At 38.9% G+C, this 15,714-nt stretch overlaps 2 protein-coding genes across 2 annotated transcripts in view; both read right to left on the bottom strand.

The window, feature by feature from the left end:
• LOC112054495 (uncharacterized) overlaps positions 1-15,714 on the bottom strand; it is a 105,176-nt gene that overhangs the window by 23,006 nt on the left and 66,456 nt on the right. The window contains exons 5-11 of the mRNA XM_052886817.1: positions 12,314-12,418; positions 11,894-12,062; positions 6,884-6,994; positions 5,521-5,622; positions 4,539-4,833; positions 2,489-2,652; positions 1,472-1,582 (exon numbers count right to left, since the gene is read on the bottom strand). Of these exons, the coding sequence (XP_052742777.1) occupies positions 1,472-1,582; positions 2,489-2,652; positions 4,539-4,833; positions 5,521-5,622; positions 6,884-6,994; positions 11,894-12,062; positions 12,314-12,418 (1,057 nt within the window). The remainder of the gene's footprint in view (positions 1-1,471; positions 1,583-2,488; positions 2,653-4,538; positions 4,834-5,520; positions 5,623-6,883; positions 6,995-11,893; positions 12,063-12,313; positions 12,419-15,714) is intronic.
• On the bottom strand, positions 7,092-11,669 carry LOC112055836 (uncharacterized). Its single transcript, XM_052886818.1, has 3 exons — positions 10,924-11,669; positions 10,456-10,662; positions 7,092-9,753 (listed from the first exon to the last, which is right to left on the bottom strand). Exons 1-3 carry the CDS (start codon positions 11,038-11,040, stop codon positions 7,792-7,794), a joined length of 2,286 nt encoding a protein of 761 aa, XP_052742778.1. The 5' UTR covers positions 11,041-11,669; the 3' UTR covers positions 7,092-7,791.

Here is a 15,714-nt window from a genome sequence, read left to right on the forward strand (position 1 = left end):
CCTCCCGCTTTCATGACCAATCACGGATGATTCCGTTAAGGCATTAACGATGTCGCTGTACAATTTCGAAATCACAGATCTATGTACAACGTCATTGCAAGCACGATCACAACAATCGCGCAGCTCACGTGGAAAGTCTATTAGCTTCAGTCTCTCATGACATTCCCTCTGGTATGTGAATATCTGTTGTTGGTTTCTCTCCCCCCAATATGTTGTTGTATTCAGAGAGTTGTTCGTAATATTTCTTTTAGGTACTATTCCATTTAAATTGCATTCTATCACCAGAGGAAAGTGGTCGGACCACAAAACGTCATAAGAAACAAAAGCATTATACACTGACTCAACCGCGGCCTCAGTAACTAAACAATGATCGAGCCACCGCTTGGAGCCATGAACTTCACTTATAAAAGTATAGGTGTCAGATTGTAAACCTAGTATTTCGGTATCTATGCAAGTCCATTTCTGCTCACTGCCGAATTTAGAAAGTTCGTGAAAAAACAACTCAGACGGGTGCGCATTAAAATCCCCTAATATATATACACTGTTTTCACTGTATGCATCTATAATAGCACTCACCGAACCAAGCACGTCTGTGAAATCCATTAGATTGGCCACTGCGTCAGTGGGCATATATACACTTAGCACTAAAAACGATTTATCTTGTAATGACACTTTAATGGCACATATACGTGGGTTATCGCACTGTATCACTGTCACATTCTGGAAAATACTACGCCTCCATAGCAGCGCGACTCCTCCGAACGGCCTTCCACGGACGATACCAGCGGATGTGTCCACTGCAGACACTCCGGTTGCGCTGAAATCCTCACTTATTGTGTCGAGGAAAGTTAATTCATCCGGCAGCAACCAGGTTTCTTGCAATGCAATTATATCAGCTGCTCTGCTTAGCTCATATATTCCTTGCGCCGAACGTTTCACACTCTTACAGTTAAATGAGATAAATTTACATAGGCTTTTATCCATTAATGGTTATTTTGTTATTTTTACTCGCTGTAACCTCCTTATATGAGGATTCACGCTTATGTTTGAAGGTCACGAACCTCCGAAATACAATGCCGTTTGGCCAAAGACTCTCGTCCAAGTACAGCGGAAGCCTACTTTCAGACACATAAAACTTATATGCATCATGTTCACAATTTCTTTTGATCAGTAGCTTTTCTAAGATTACGTTCTCATTTGTTTTTCGTGAGATATAATTCATAATATCTTGTTCAGACGTGTCCTTATGGACGTTCGTTATAAATACCGGAATTTTTTTTGTCAGCAGCCCTGAATTTTTCATCAGATTCCACTAACGCCTGCCCTCTTTTTCCGATAAATCGATTTTTCAATTAAAGCCATTTCCATACATTTTTAGTTTTGATATCAAATATAGAAAGATAATTGATATATAACTTGGCTTGAAGACCCTGAGAAGTTAGTATACGGTAATGTTACATGTCACCGTTACCTTTTGGACAGTGTAGCTGTACATTGCCTCCCAGCGGCACTTCCACCTTCTGATGGTCCGGCTCCTCTTCCTTGGCGTCCGACTCAGTCGCAGTCTGAGTTTCATCGGAAGCTGGCAAAAAGAAATAAACTATAGTATACTAGACAAACGTACCCGAATAAAAAGTTTTTTTTTTTCGAAGTATATGTCAAGGCCTTTATCATGCAGTGACAGTTAATGGCACTGTGACAGTGTCACTGAGGGTTTGACAAAAAGAAATAAAGACGTATAGTATTATACTAGACAAACGTACCCGAAGAAACTAAGCTACAGTTGAATACCTGTAGTCTTAAGTACAGACGTCGGTATAGTAGGACTACATTACATTCGGTACCTTATAGGTTAATGTTGGCGCACTGTTTTGCTTTGAAGTCTATGTCAAGGCCTATATTATGCAGTGACAGTTATTGGCACCGTGACAGTGTTACTGGGGGTTTGACAAACGCAGAAGCTCTATCAGAGCTAGGAGCTCCTATTAATGAAGGAAAAGGTGTAATGACTCACTGAAGGCATCGCCTGTGAGACTTAGACCTGAGCATTGATTGCCATCGGTGAGGTTTTTAGGTTGAATGTTCTCTTGACAACCACATAGTTGGAATCCAAGTCTGAATCACGTTAAAAACCGGAATAGTTCGATTGTCTGTTATTTATCCTGGTGTAAGATAGCTAGTGTAATGATGATGATGACGAGAGAGAATCTAACAAGAAACTTAGCAATTTTATTATATATTCATATCTTGAGTGAAATGTAGTGAAACTACCGTGTACGCTAAAGTAGTACCCACTCACCCAGTACGTTAAGGTATAGTTTGGCAAATTCGTTACACTACCGATGGTCCGCGCGATGGGAGGGGGGTAGCCCCGCAAGCACGACTTCATACCCGCGCAGTCCTCTCCCCCCGTCACCCGCATATCATGAGAGTGTCATCAATGAACTTGCAACCAAGCAAGCACTACGTTAAGTTAGTATCGACTCACCCAGCACATTGAGGTAGTAACCAATGGAGGAGTACTCGATGTCCATCCAGCGCGCTCGACATCTATACCAGCCGCCGTGCGACTCCCTCAGCCGCACCCAGCGCAGCGTGGCCGAGCCCAGCGCCGCACCATCCTCCTCGCCCGTCTCCAACGGCGTTGGCGAGCTGAACAATGGACAATAGAAGCTAGAAGGCTCATCAGTAACGAAGTGCTACCAACGGCAAAATAGCCATCGTTGGTGTATCGCCGTAAGCTTGCCTATCTGTCGGTTTTCTTAAAAAATTGTATCGAAGAGTACGCCCAGGAACTTTTCGATCTAGCTCCTTCTCCAATTGTTATCGAAGTATCATGCGTAGTCCATATCTGGCCTGTGATCTACCTATTTATATAAACGCGAAAGTTCACGAAATATTGGAAACCGCTTTACGTATAAAGATGAAAGGCAGGGAGGTAGTTAAATAATAAGAAGACGTCCGCTATGAACAGATTTTGCGACAGCTAAAGGCTATAGGAAAAAAGATAGAAAAGGATACCACGCGGACGAAGTCCCGGGCATCCGCTAGTCATGATAATAACCATTGTAAAAAAAAATATTATTTATGAGCAACTATTAAGTTTATTGCTGGCTGTTCTTCCTAACCGGCGAGTCTTTACAAATTATAGTTTTCTTAAGTGATTGTAAACTAAGCCCCCATTTGCACGAGCGTTTTTTAACGGGAGTTAAAAAAGCCTTTAAATAAAAAATTAATATAGTATGAAGTTAAATGAAAAATAAAAATGCAACACAGCTTGATAAACAATGTCGCGTTTTTAAAACGCTGACGTGTGAACATATAGGTACTTGAGAATGCATTTTTTAACGTCCATTAAAAAAGCGCTCGTGCGAATGGGGACGAGCCTATTTGAAATAAATACATTTTGAATTTAAATTCTCACTATGTGCGCTATTTCAAATACACGATTACGTGTCTATTGTTGTCACTATTTAAACGTAATTATAAAGGCATATACGTAATAAATAGACGGTTACTCGCTGTGAAATAACTAAAGCAACATAATGACGCTGAGTATCTAAGTGTACCGAATTTGGTGTGAATTAATCTGTGGTCGGCTTGTGCGTACATACGAGACTAAACTTTTTAGTTCAGGAGACGGTGTCTGACTATTTATTACGTCTATGTATAAAATTAAATTATTTTCATCTTAATAGAACATAGACTAAAAATCATTATAAATCATACAGGGCACTACATTTATGAAACTAACTCCCATACATAATATTCAACATAGCAATTCCCGTATTCCCCAAGTTGCAATATCCGCAGCGGGAAGGTAATGTAGGCGCCTTAGCTTCCCCACCTAATTAAACTTAATTTGTTAATTACGAATTTTCATAAGAAATAAGACGAAAGCGACGAAAGTTTATACTTTTAAAACTCCGCTAGAGGCGCGAGACGGCTGAAACAACTTTTATTGCGATATTATTTTGTTTTTGGGGAGTTAATTACTTGCTAAATTATTGTTATTAGCGATGATAACTTTTGTTAATAATAATTCGTTGAAAGCATTTCATAAGGATACGATTGATATCTTAATGGCAAAGATTTTTGGAGACAATAACTTTTAACTTCACATAAAAATAAAAATAAATTAATTATTCTAAAATTTATAAAGAGGCAAATTGATGAGCTTCTTCCTTTTCTTCTAAAACCTGCAAAACATGAATTCTTTACTACAAAAACAGAGATTAAAATTATCAAAGTGCTTAGGTACGTGTTAATTGAAATAAACAGTTGTTTGTATTACAGAAATAAAAACGGAATGTTTCATTAACAAAACTATTTTAGTGTCTCGACATATGTCATATTCATTCTAAGCCGAGATTTAAGAGGAAAATAGTGTTCGGTAAATAGTTAAAATATTAACACAATGAAACATCGATTCTATAGACGCATTAGATCTTGAACATATACTTTTGATAGAGGGCTAACGTCTCGCGAGGCAGGTCCTATTATAATTGGTCTGAGGCTGATAATGATGATGAACTAACCTGGAGGGTGTATCAGAGTCACGCATCCAAGCAGCACGCGCGGGCGGGTTAGCGTCGACATCGCAGCGTAAGGCAGCTGCGCCACCCGCTGTGAGTGCCACACCGAAGCCAGGCCAGCGCGAGATCACGAACGACGGTGGGTACGTCACGTGGATCTCCAGCTTGGCGGTCAGCGCGGCGGGTGGAGCGGGGCGAGGGGGTGCATCGGGGCGCCTCTGCCGCGCCGCGCATTGTAGCGTGCCGTTGTGTAGCTCCCGTGCTGCTGTTACTACTGCACGCGACCACCACACTCCATCTGCAAGGAATAGGAGCTGAATACGACTCCTTCAAGGTGTCCCCAGTAGACAATGCACAGCAACACATAGTACCGGCAAACCCACGCCGTTGTGTAGCTCACGCACTGCTGTCTAAATCGCTCGCCACCACTACACTTCATCTGCAAGGAATATGGACTGACAACGGTGCCTTCAAAGCATCCCCAGGGGCAAATCCTCAGCTGCAAGACAAGTCCCAGGCAACAAGTAGTTGTCTACAATTGCTAAGAATTCCCCGATAGAAGGGAATCGGATGATAGGTTGCCTGCAGCAAGTCCTGATATCCTCGGCATCAAATCATCACCAACAAACTAGCATTTGGCAACAACACTATGGCAGCAAAACCCTGGCGACAGTTTGTCGGCAACATGACCCCAGCTTTATATATCTTGTAGGTATATCTCCACCAACTAAATTGTTATCGTCTTCATTAACAATTCTTCGTAAAAAATCCTCCGCCTTAGCTTCAAGTTGCCAGCAGCACGGTCTCCGAACAACGTAACCTCAGAAAAACACGTAATTCGACAACTCAGGTGCAATTCTCAGAAAAACCAATAATCAGAATCTAGACGCACGAGACTTTTACTAATAAATTACATTTTTAACTCACTTCCAAAAGAAAGAAATTTGCGTGTATGTTTTAACATTTAGTTTTGTGCTTCTCTCACCTATAGTATAATTAGTCTGATGAATCCGCAGGTAGGGTCTGTGATCGAGTGCGGGCTCCAGTGCTAAAAGACGCCAGGACAACTCCGGTGGAGGGACGCCACCTACGAATAAAATAAAAGCTTTCCATAAAAAAAAACAGAAAGATATACAAAAAAGATTACATTTAGGGAGAGCTTACAATACACTATTATTATTAACGCGAAAGTTTTGCATTTAATTATGTTGTATGTTTATTTTTTCACGCAAAGCAAGTGAAATGAAAAGATTTGGCTGAATGATTTGAAATGGAGATGGATTATATCCTCGATTAAAACGTGGGCTAATTTTTACTGCTCAAAAAGCCATGGTTTCCAAGGGATTTGAGGGAAAGCTGAATTTCACGCGGGCGTCTACTAAATTGGAATAACATTTGGAATATCAGAAATTAGTCCCGAAAATTATTTTTCCAACAAAAAAATATGACTAGGACATCTTAAGATCTAAAGATTTAGTAAGAACGTACTCGAAATCCCTAGAATATTCCCGCTCTCGGTATTGAAACTTTGCAATCATCGTTCCCTACAGTCATAGCTAGTCTGGAACCCAAAAGCAATTTATAAACTAGAAGGTATTCTGAAAGCCATCGAAGCCACGAGCCATTCGCGCTAAATCCGCACCATTCACTCGGTGTACTATCGGAAACAAATTAAGCGAAATATCGGTCAACCGGTGGCAAAGGTATGAATGGGTAAGGAATTTTAAGCCATTCGTAAAGGAAATTGCTACGAGATATTTGAAACGAGCTCGCGGTGCAGCTTCGTTTTGGAAATGTCATTTTCTGTGTGCAGCGGATACGTGGACACTGACAGGCGTTCGATAAGCAATCAGAGTGGGGTAAATGTATGGCACACATATCAACTGGAAAAGAGATCGGCACCGTATCAATTCGAGTTGTAATTTTGTATGAAACTTCTTATTGAAACGCACACTAACTGGAATAGTAACGTAATCGCCTTGTCTCAGGACAAGCTTATGGCTTGCTTTCCGCGAGCTTACGTCTTTTGTTTATTCTATGAAAAATTAGTCCTTGACTGCGATCTCAACTGATGTTTAGTGACAATGCATCACTCCTCTCTCGCGCAAAGCTTCGCCGTCAACCTGCTAGACGACAAGCCTTAACCTCAGCATCGCCTAGCCGTAGCCGAATCAACGCCTAGTTGACGACAAAGCGATACGGTTAAGATACTTTCCGAGTTGAATTTGAATGATTACACATCTTCAATGGTAGAGTCAGTAAGCAGTTTCTAGGCAAGTCTGTTCCAATTCATCATCACCATCTTAGCCAACTGCAACGTAAAATAAGCAATAAACACTAGAACTCACCTTCAGCAACGCACCGCACTTCCAGCACAGTTTTGTCTCTGACGGGCACCCAGGTGTTGCCTGCGTCCAGTCGTCTGCCGTCCACCGCCAGGTACACAGAGCGGACTGGCTCTGGGGACAAGAAAACTACATTAATCTCAGTGAATTTAGTCCGACTCACCATGAAAATGATATACATAATGTTTGAGCTGTGTATGGTCATGAAAACTATTACTGTGCATTTGCGGCTTGCCAGAGTTGTGGGTATAATGATGTGTATATTATTTCCCGGAATTCCCACAACACTTAGGCCTGGTTCAGTATATTGCGGACGACCTAAGTCCTAAGTCCGCGATGGATGATAAAAGGAGATTGAAACTCTTTCATACAATTTGGGCCACGAATGTAAAAGAATGAAATTAGTGTCAATGGATAGCTTAGATATTATTAAAGTTTCACTGAAAATATTATAGAATTTGTCAATCTGGAATTAGAGATATATGAGATTTAGTAAAAGTGAGGTTATTTAAGATAACAGCTGATATTACATAACGAATAGCTAATTTTTCAAGTGTGAGATTTTATTATTAAACTAAGATCATTGTTAATTTACTTTTCAAATGGTATGAATGATAAGATAGAATTCAAATGACCGATGAGATCATGGTGAGTAGGGTAAGGTCTCAAACGGTGACGGAGAAACATCGTGAGGAAACCTGTATTCCAGAGAATTTTCTTAATTCTCTGCGTGTGTGAAGTCTGCCAATCCGCATTGGGCCAGCGTGGTGGACTATTGGCCTAACCCCTCTCATTCTGAGAGGAACTCGAACTCAGCAGTGAGCCGAATATGGGTTGATAATAATGAGGGTAAGGTTAGTAAGGATCAAGGGTAAAGAGTGATAAAATAAAACACTTTATTTAGTTGATTTTTATTCGTCTTCAATTATAATTAATATATCATCTAAGAATTGTGCAGGGGGTACTATATTTTCTTGGTACCTAGCCCAACTAAGGTACCATATTATTGACATAACATGTGCGCAGCAGCCTACAGTCCTTTTGCCTACAATGCAATTGCAATAATAATTCAATATTGCTTCTCTACCTCTAAGAGAGCTGTCAACTAAAATATAAACAAAATAAGTTTTTCGACTTATATGTCTAGACTGTATGCGTCCCCGAAGTAGCCATGACCTATTTGAAGCTGACAGCTCTTGAAGTAGGCTACTGCTGACCTCCCTGCACACTTCTATTGAATAACCATCGTTACCCCTTACATGCTCTCCATAATATGAACGTGCCTGCTTAATTTGATAAATACCTAATGATATGAGAATTAATTCACTGTGGGTTAGCTGGGGAAAATCATTTAAATTATCGTTATGCACAGTAATGGTTTCGAAATTCGACCTACGCCTATTATAGTTCTCATTTATAATTACTTCTGCTAAGGCATTTTCAATATTCATATTCAAATTTATCTGATCTAATATTTCCCCAGCATCTACACGATCGACTATAGGAGGGTGAAAACTGTTTAATAAAGCAGCAGCCACCTTAAAATCTTTAATAAAATTTTTACTAGCCACATTAAAATAATTTTGGCGAAATAACTTGAAATCTCGTTTAAATCTACCGTTGACTACTTCTACAACCCAACGGCATATGGTGACTGCTCTCGACTTATTTGCTTCAATGGTTGAAAGTTGTGTTTCACCCTCCTCTAAAGATGCAGGCACATAAGTTCTATATCCATGTTGATGCAACAGGGGTAACGAATCACGGAAGCCCCTGTCCAATATAAAGGCATCGCCTTGAATAAAATATTCCTTTAACAGAGTTTCATTTGAAAATTCTCTTTTCATTATATCCGAGTCGGAAGTAGTTGCAGGATAGGGGCCCAGAACATCTATTATATGTCCATCAGTAGATACAATTAAAAACGGTTTTACCAGATTTCTATATTTATGAAGGCTATAAGTTTTTTTTTGATAGAGATAATTTGAACTTTTTTCAATATAAGAGTATGTCCCATCAAAAATGACAATAGGCCTGTCAATGCCCTCAAAGTTACCAAACAATGCTTTTGGTATTGTGAGATTTCTGTCTATTATCTGTTGTCTATTTATATGATTTAAGCCTAGAAATCTAGGAACAAAATATTCCGTGAGTAGGTCTCTCACTTTATGTATCCAGTTTTCCAGTGTTCTCCGGGAAACTTTTAATAAAATTGATAACCGTTCATCACTATCCCCAGTTCTAAGTTTCATTAGATATGCTGCTAAAGCTAGGGAAGCTTTTGGTATTTCTAATAACTGAGGCACTTCATGGAACATTTGGTTGAACTGTGTTTTGTTTAACCCAACCCATGTATGTACAACATGTTCTCCCATGGTATCAATGCTGTCAAAATGAAGTAATCCACAATCAATAACGTCTTTTAGGGACATCATATCCTGGATGTGCTTTGCAGTAAAATTCTGTACACAATTAGATCTTAAACTTTCTAGAAAATCCCAGCCTTCAATAACTAAATGAATATCACATAGACGATTATTCTCAGGAACATAATACTTATAACGATTGAGCAACATTTTTCTAGTAAAAAGAGGAACTCTATACCTCTCTGTTCTCTGGCACCCTTGAATAAAGCACCAACGTTCTGTTTCAACAGCTCTCATATATCCTGGTAATACGATAGTAGGTTCTGGTTGGTTGTTTCTATCTTCTTCAGGCTGGCTAGCAGGAGGCTCAGTTAGAACTTGTGCAGGTATCTGTATTTCTTCATGGGAGCTTCCTTGGGAAGAAGTTGATGGGCCTGAGACCATATGGACAGCAGCTCTGTCTGCAGCCACCCAACAATTATGACATATGTGGCTTCCTTGTTCTATCTACAACAAACACACATCACCTTCATTATAGAAGTCATACTACACTCTTATTTATATAAACTGATCTAAGCCATCCAGGGCGCACCCAAACACATACAAAAATTCATTCATATTGGTCCAGCCGTTTAGGAAGAATTTAGTGAAATTCACACATACATTAGAATTTTACATATAATTATATACTTAAATTAGGCTGAACTTTGGTAAAACACATAGGGTTGTTGGTTAAACTAATAAATCATTTTAATCAGTTTATTAACGGCCCATTACACTGCCACATAGGGACCCCTCCATACAGGGATATGGAACTTTGACCCACCACTCCATATGCATGTTGAGAGGTATTTTGTATTGTTTCCTTTTTGAGTACAAAAGATCCAAAAAGGTTGAAATGTATCAACTCTTTAGCGGGCCCCACAACAACAAATATTGCTTACTTAATAATCACTATTACATGTTGATAATAATAACAGGGACCAACAGCCTAGTATGCTCTCCGAAGCCTATGCTTCAGGTAGTGGACTGAAAAGCTCTTATAAGACAGAAAAATACAGTATTATTCCACAGCCTGGCCCAGGATCTCGTGATCTGAAGCCACTTAGGCTAACCTAAACAATGAGGCTGTCATAAACATGTAATATTATCATTTCAAAAACCATGAGGCATGCTATTTAAATAACAATGTACATTGGTTTAACTTACAGTTCGAGGCATAATCCACTCTTCTATAGCATTATAAATTCTTATTTCACGAGATGAGCCTGTGTGAAGCAGATGAGTGACTCGAGATGCAAGAGAGCGACCACAGCGGAGGCAAACATTACGGTGGCCAAGTTGTCTTGGTTGATCAATAGCTGATGTTTGAGCCAAGTTCCAGCAAGCTTGGCAAATATAATCACTGTTGTTCACCTGAAATATTGAAAAAATTGTTTATATCAACAAATTCTGTTTACTCTATGCTTGGCCCCACCTGTAACCTGCATTGGTCTACACTCGTAAATCCGTCTCCAAAAGGGGAGGCCTGTGTGCAGCAGTAGAATGTAGGGCAATGATGTTACTTAGCTGATTTTAGTATTTAAATGTTAACAATCATTGATGGTATACATTGTAAGGAAAACTATAGATTAAATTGATAGATGCCAGTTAGCTAATAAATAAGCGAGTACTTACAGGCTGTGGTGTACGCCATCGACGAATCACTGAGAGAATCATTTCGTCATTCAAGGCTCGTCGGCCTGTGGTATTACAACTAGTAGTTGCTATGCCACAGTTCACACAAAGATTCATGATGGTGATTTCCAATCGATAAGCCGGCCAATAATCCAAAATAACGAGCCAAAGTCAAACGTGTAAACAAAATTCGTGTCCGGTGTGATAGCAAGGGTCGTTTATGTTAGGCAAGATCAGAAGTCCGTAAAAAAGCAGTGGTCGAAGAATATTATATGAAAACAATGGAAAGCACACTCAAAACGCATACGCAGTAAACACGATACGAAACAAGTGATCTCTTTACGAATGGTCGTTCGGGAACTGTCAGTGTCATGTCACTGTCAACATAGATAAAAATAGAGCAGTAATTAACTCGTGAATCGATTTTGTAAATGATAATCGATTTTTAGATTTCTATTTATTACATAGATCTTTTGATTCAAAGTACTTACATTAATTAAATTGGACTAAATAGTTTTTAATATTGTTAGAATATTTATATTCCCATTAGCCTCTTTTATATTTTTATAAAAAAAAGATTGCAAATCGATTAAAATTATCGATAACCTATTTTATTTTTGATCTTATCTTATTTTTTACATTTCTCATCTTCCAGATTGTGAATTGAGCTGATTTTTTCAATGATTTAGTAGAAAAAAATAACGGATTTTTTAAGCTATGTTTCAACCTATTACAACTTGGGCCCAGAAGTTCCCGTCTCCTTTACTAGCCCTTAACAGTCCGTTCAGTGAGCTATCCGCACGCGGTCAGTTGGCCACCCTGCCGCGCCTCTCAACCCGAGTGGACGCTTATTGGAGAGCTATGTAGCTATTCACTCTTGATCACGATCCGCAAAAAACTGAGCGATGGGTCCGCAACGGACGCATGCAACAATCCACGTGCAGACGGTCCTCGACATACTGGCCCTTACCGTATATAAGCAGTCGAGTGGGTTCGCCAGTGACAGTGCGGCCGGTGCGGTCGCGACCAGCGCAGCGCCACCGTGCGGCATGACCACGCGACGCGCGAGCTATCTCCACCGCGTCACCTTGCCGCCAAGTCGCCTCCCCGCCACCCGGGGAAGACGGCAGATTTACTTGCTGTGAGAAAGTTCCTTATCAATATTACTTCTTACTGCCTCGTTAGTCCATAGATTAGATTATGCAGTTACGGATAGTAAGGTTCTGGGTCCGAATTGTTGGAGGGCTGGACGATTTAATATAAAGCTTTTCTTTCATCAAAAATTTTTCATTATTAGCCAGAGTCACCGTGCCTCGAAAAGCTCATTGAGTCGTCAATATTGTGAAACATTACCACCAAATAAAAATACACTGTCTTTGTATAGTCGTACCTCACTATCCTTGTACCAGCGCAGATTAGTAACATTTACTAGGTCACACACGATGCGCGCGCGAGCGTGTGGCTCCACCAACAACTCCTTCTCCTGCTTCAGCGGCTGTATAACAATCACAATCAATTAGACGGTGTAAAACTGAATAATGAGAACTAACATTACCACCAAAGTTTTCGTAGAAATAAATCATTCATCCAATGTAAATGTTGTTTCACAAGGGACATTTCTTGGGCCTATATCTTTATTTATCTACAGTAGGTATTGTTCTAAACACCTAAAGCCTATATTGGACGCCGCATAGTGTGCTTCAGTATATTTTAAATCTTATGGTAATATGCAAAAATGAATGTCTACCGTCAGATCACATGAAGAAAAAATAGATTAAATGTAGGTACTCTTGAATTGCAATCGGAATAAAACAGGCGTGTACAATTAAGAACCTCTATTTCTATGAAAAAATACTAGCGTATGCCTTTTTATTTACTTCGGTTATTTCATATAAAATCCATAACTATTCTGAATGAAACAAAGCTTACATAATTGCTCCAAGCTATAGATGTTTATTAAAATATTGCAAAAGGTATATTGAAGATTAAATTAAACACTCAGACAACCGGAGCACAACTTCAATATTACGAGTTTAATGAAATTGTGTGTGTTTGTGATGAAGGTATTCAAATATCAGTATTTGGCATTGAATGCCTATTTTACTAGTACGGAAAGTACTAAGAGGCAAGTTCAATCAAAATCACTAGAAAAAATTGTGCAGTCAAAACTGACAGACACGGACTGACGGACAAATTAATTGTACAGTTCGAATATTCAGTTAAAACTACGCAATTAAAACTGAACGTCTGTAGGGTGGGTATAATCGTATTGTTCATTGATGTGTGAATATAAATTCAGAATGTTATAGCAATGCATATCCAAATGCCTCAGAGAAATACTGAAATATTTACTTAAAAATGTAATTATGTCTAACATTACACCGCAGAGTGCAGACCGTGCCTCAAATGCCTTGCGAGCCTCAACCACGTCAACCAGCTCAACCGCCTGAACCACTTCACTCGCTTCAACCACGGTTTCAACATTTTATACAACAAACTCAATTAATTACAAGACGCCTGTCTATAGGGTTGCCACTCAACTTAGAAACAAAAACCATTTTTCTTGTATACCACTGTTAGTTGTCTTGATATTTTTTAAATTATCAAATCTCTATAGGTTTGTAAATTGTAGTAATAAAATATAAAATAACTAATTCAGTTTCACAAGTTTTATTAGTCGTCATCAACCCATATTCGGGTCACTGCTGAGCTCGAGTCTCCTCTCAGAATGAGAGGGATAAGGCCAATAGTCCACCACGCTGGCCCAATTCGGATTGGCAGACTTCACACACGCAGAGAATTAAGATAATTCTCTGGTATGCAGGTTTCCTCACGATATTTTCCTTCACCGATTGAGATACGTGATATTTAATTTCTTAAAATGCACACAACTGAAAAGTTGGAGGTGCATGCCCCGGACCGGATTCGAACCGACACCCTCCGGAATCGGAGGTAGAGGTCATATCCACTGGGCTATCACGATTTATTAGTATAACGTTATTAATTGAACTATTAATCTTAATAAGAATGGAATGGAATGGAATCACTAAAAATAAGGTTTTGGACACCATAGGCAAAAGATTTCGTGGGACTATATTGACCATCAGTTTTATTGAATGGCAAATATTTTTTTTCGGATAAGAGGTTATCCTTGCGAGCCTCTTGGGCCACAGCCTATCAATGCAATTTTTTAGAAACTCATTTCTATGTATTTTTTTCTATCATTCTAATTAATTTATTCATTTCTATAATTAACATCTATGCTATCTACATCCATCCTAGAATTTTATAAGCTATCCATCTTCTTCAAATGATCAGACTTGTCGGATTATATCTAACGACGATTGATGTAATTAAAATATAATATGAAAAATATAATATAAATCATATTTATAGCACGAGTGGTAGCCCTGCCGTCCCGCGCGCCGCACGCTTCCGAAAAGCTGTTACGAAACATTATATTTTAATTCAGTGCCTCCTTTTTCTTACGCAGTCAAATTATACCGTAATTTTCCTTGCTAAATATAGTAGGCACTGTTTAGTAATCTTACAGTATTTATCAATCCAATATTTCCCGATTTGTATAGTTTTCTGCAATTTAATTTTAAAACTATTACCTATCCTCACGCTTAGCTAAAAGTTAGCATTCTCTTACAAATTAAGTTTGAATGACAAAACATTTTTTCTTTCACCACTGGAATATTTCGTAAGGATATAGTGTTATTTATAAAAATATAATGAATGAGTAGTGAATGCCCGCGACTTCATCCGCTTGAGAATTACGTATTACCCAAAAGGTAAAAGTGAGTGAACCTTAAAGTTTGAGACCAATTTTTTGAAATAATTCTGCCATACATAAGTTTTGCGTTACTTTAACGTCACGTCACGTTTTTCTTCACGCAGCGAAAGCTCTCCAAAGTAAGAAATATTGTTTCCTAATTTATCACATTTTTCATTGATGCTCCGCTTGTATTAGTCTTGTGATTAAGCCTCTCTCGATAAATCGACTATCTTAAACAAAAACATTTTTTGAAGTGAAACTTCTTTAGGCGCATGAAGGTAAATTTTTTACAGATGTAACGTCACGCCCGTATGCAATGGAAGTGTCGAAAAAGAGAGAGAGAGAGCGATCGAGACCGATTGAGAGAGAGTAAGACAGGGCGAACGTAGCATGAAGCAACTAGCCATGGAGTGAGAGTAGGGAGCAAGCAAGTGAGAAAGATTGAGAGAAAAAGTGAGACAGAGTGAACGTCGTATCACGCACAGTGCTATGGAGTGAGAGGTGGGAGAGAGCTATAGTGAGAAAGATTGAGCGAGCGAGAGAAATCGCGCAATGTAAATATTAAAGAAATAAATTGAAAAAATTAAATTTATAATTTACATTAATTTTCAACAGTTTTTATATTTTAATGACAATTAAATTCCTAACCTGTCTTCCTTTTTCCCTTCCTCTTAGTCTCGGAAATCTTAAGTTTTAGATTTGTATAAATATAAACAAGATTTATAAATTAGTTCGCCAAAGAAGTTTCACTTTTGACATGTGTACTTTGTACGCACGCATTTTTTTATTTGAAGTAGTACATCCTGAGATTAGCACCTTCAAAAACACAAACAAACTCTTCATCTTTACAATATTAGTATAGATTACTAAACAGTGATTAAGTTATATAGAAACTGTAGCACAGACGATGCAGATTTAATTATGCCTCCTCTTGTCCTCTGAGGATCGGCGCGGGGTTGAGAGGGAAGAGGGGTCTAGTACATTGTGTTTACGCACCAAATCGCTTTGTT

Source organism: Bicyclus anynana, chromosome 18, assembly GCF_947172395.1.
Source record: "Bicyclus anynana chromosome 18, ilBicAnyn1.1, whole genome shotgun sequence".
In the NCBI taxonomy this organism is placed as follows: domain Eukaryota; kingdom Metazoa; phylum Arthropoda; class Insecta; order Lepidoptera; family Nymphalidae; genus Bicyclus; species Bicyclus anynana.

Excerpts from the sequence above, each read along its gene's own strand:
- LOC112055836 (XM_052886818.1), bottom strand. The coding sequence starts at position 11,040 with ATGAATCTTTGTGTGAACTGTGGCATAGCAACTACTAGTTGTAATACC. Across the intron at positions 10,663-10,923 it reads GATGGCGTACACCACAGCCT|GTGAACAACAGTGATTATAT; the intron begins GTAAGTACTCGC and ends TCAATATTTCAG. Across the intron at positions 9,754-10,455 it reads AGTGGATTATGCCTCGAACT|ATAGAACAAGGAAGCCACAT; the intron begins GTAAGTTAAACC and ends TGTTTGTTGTAG.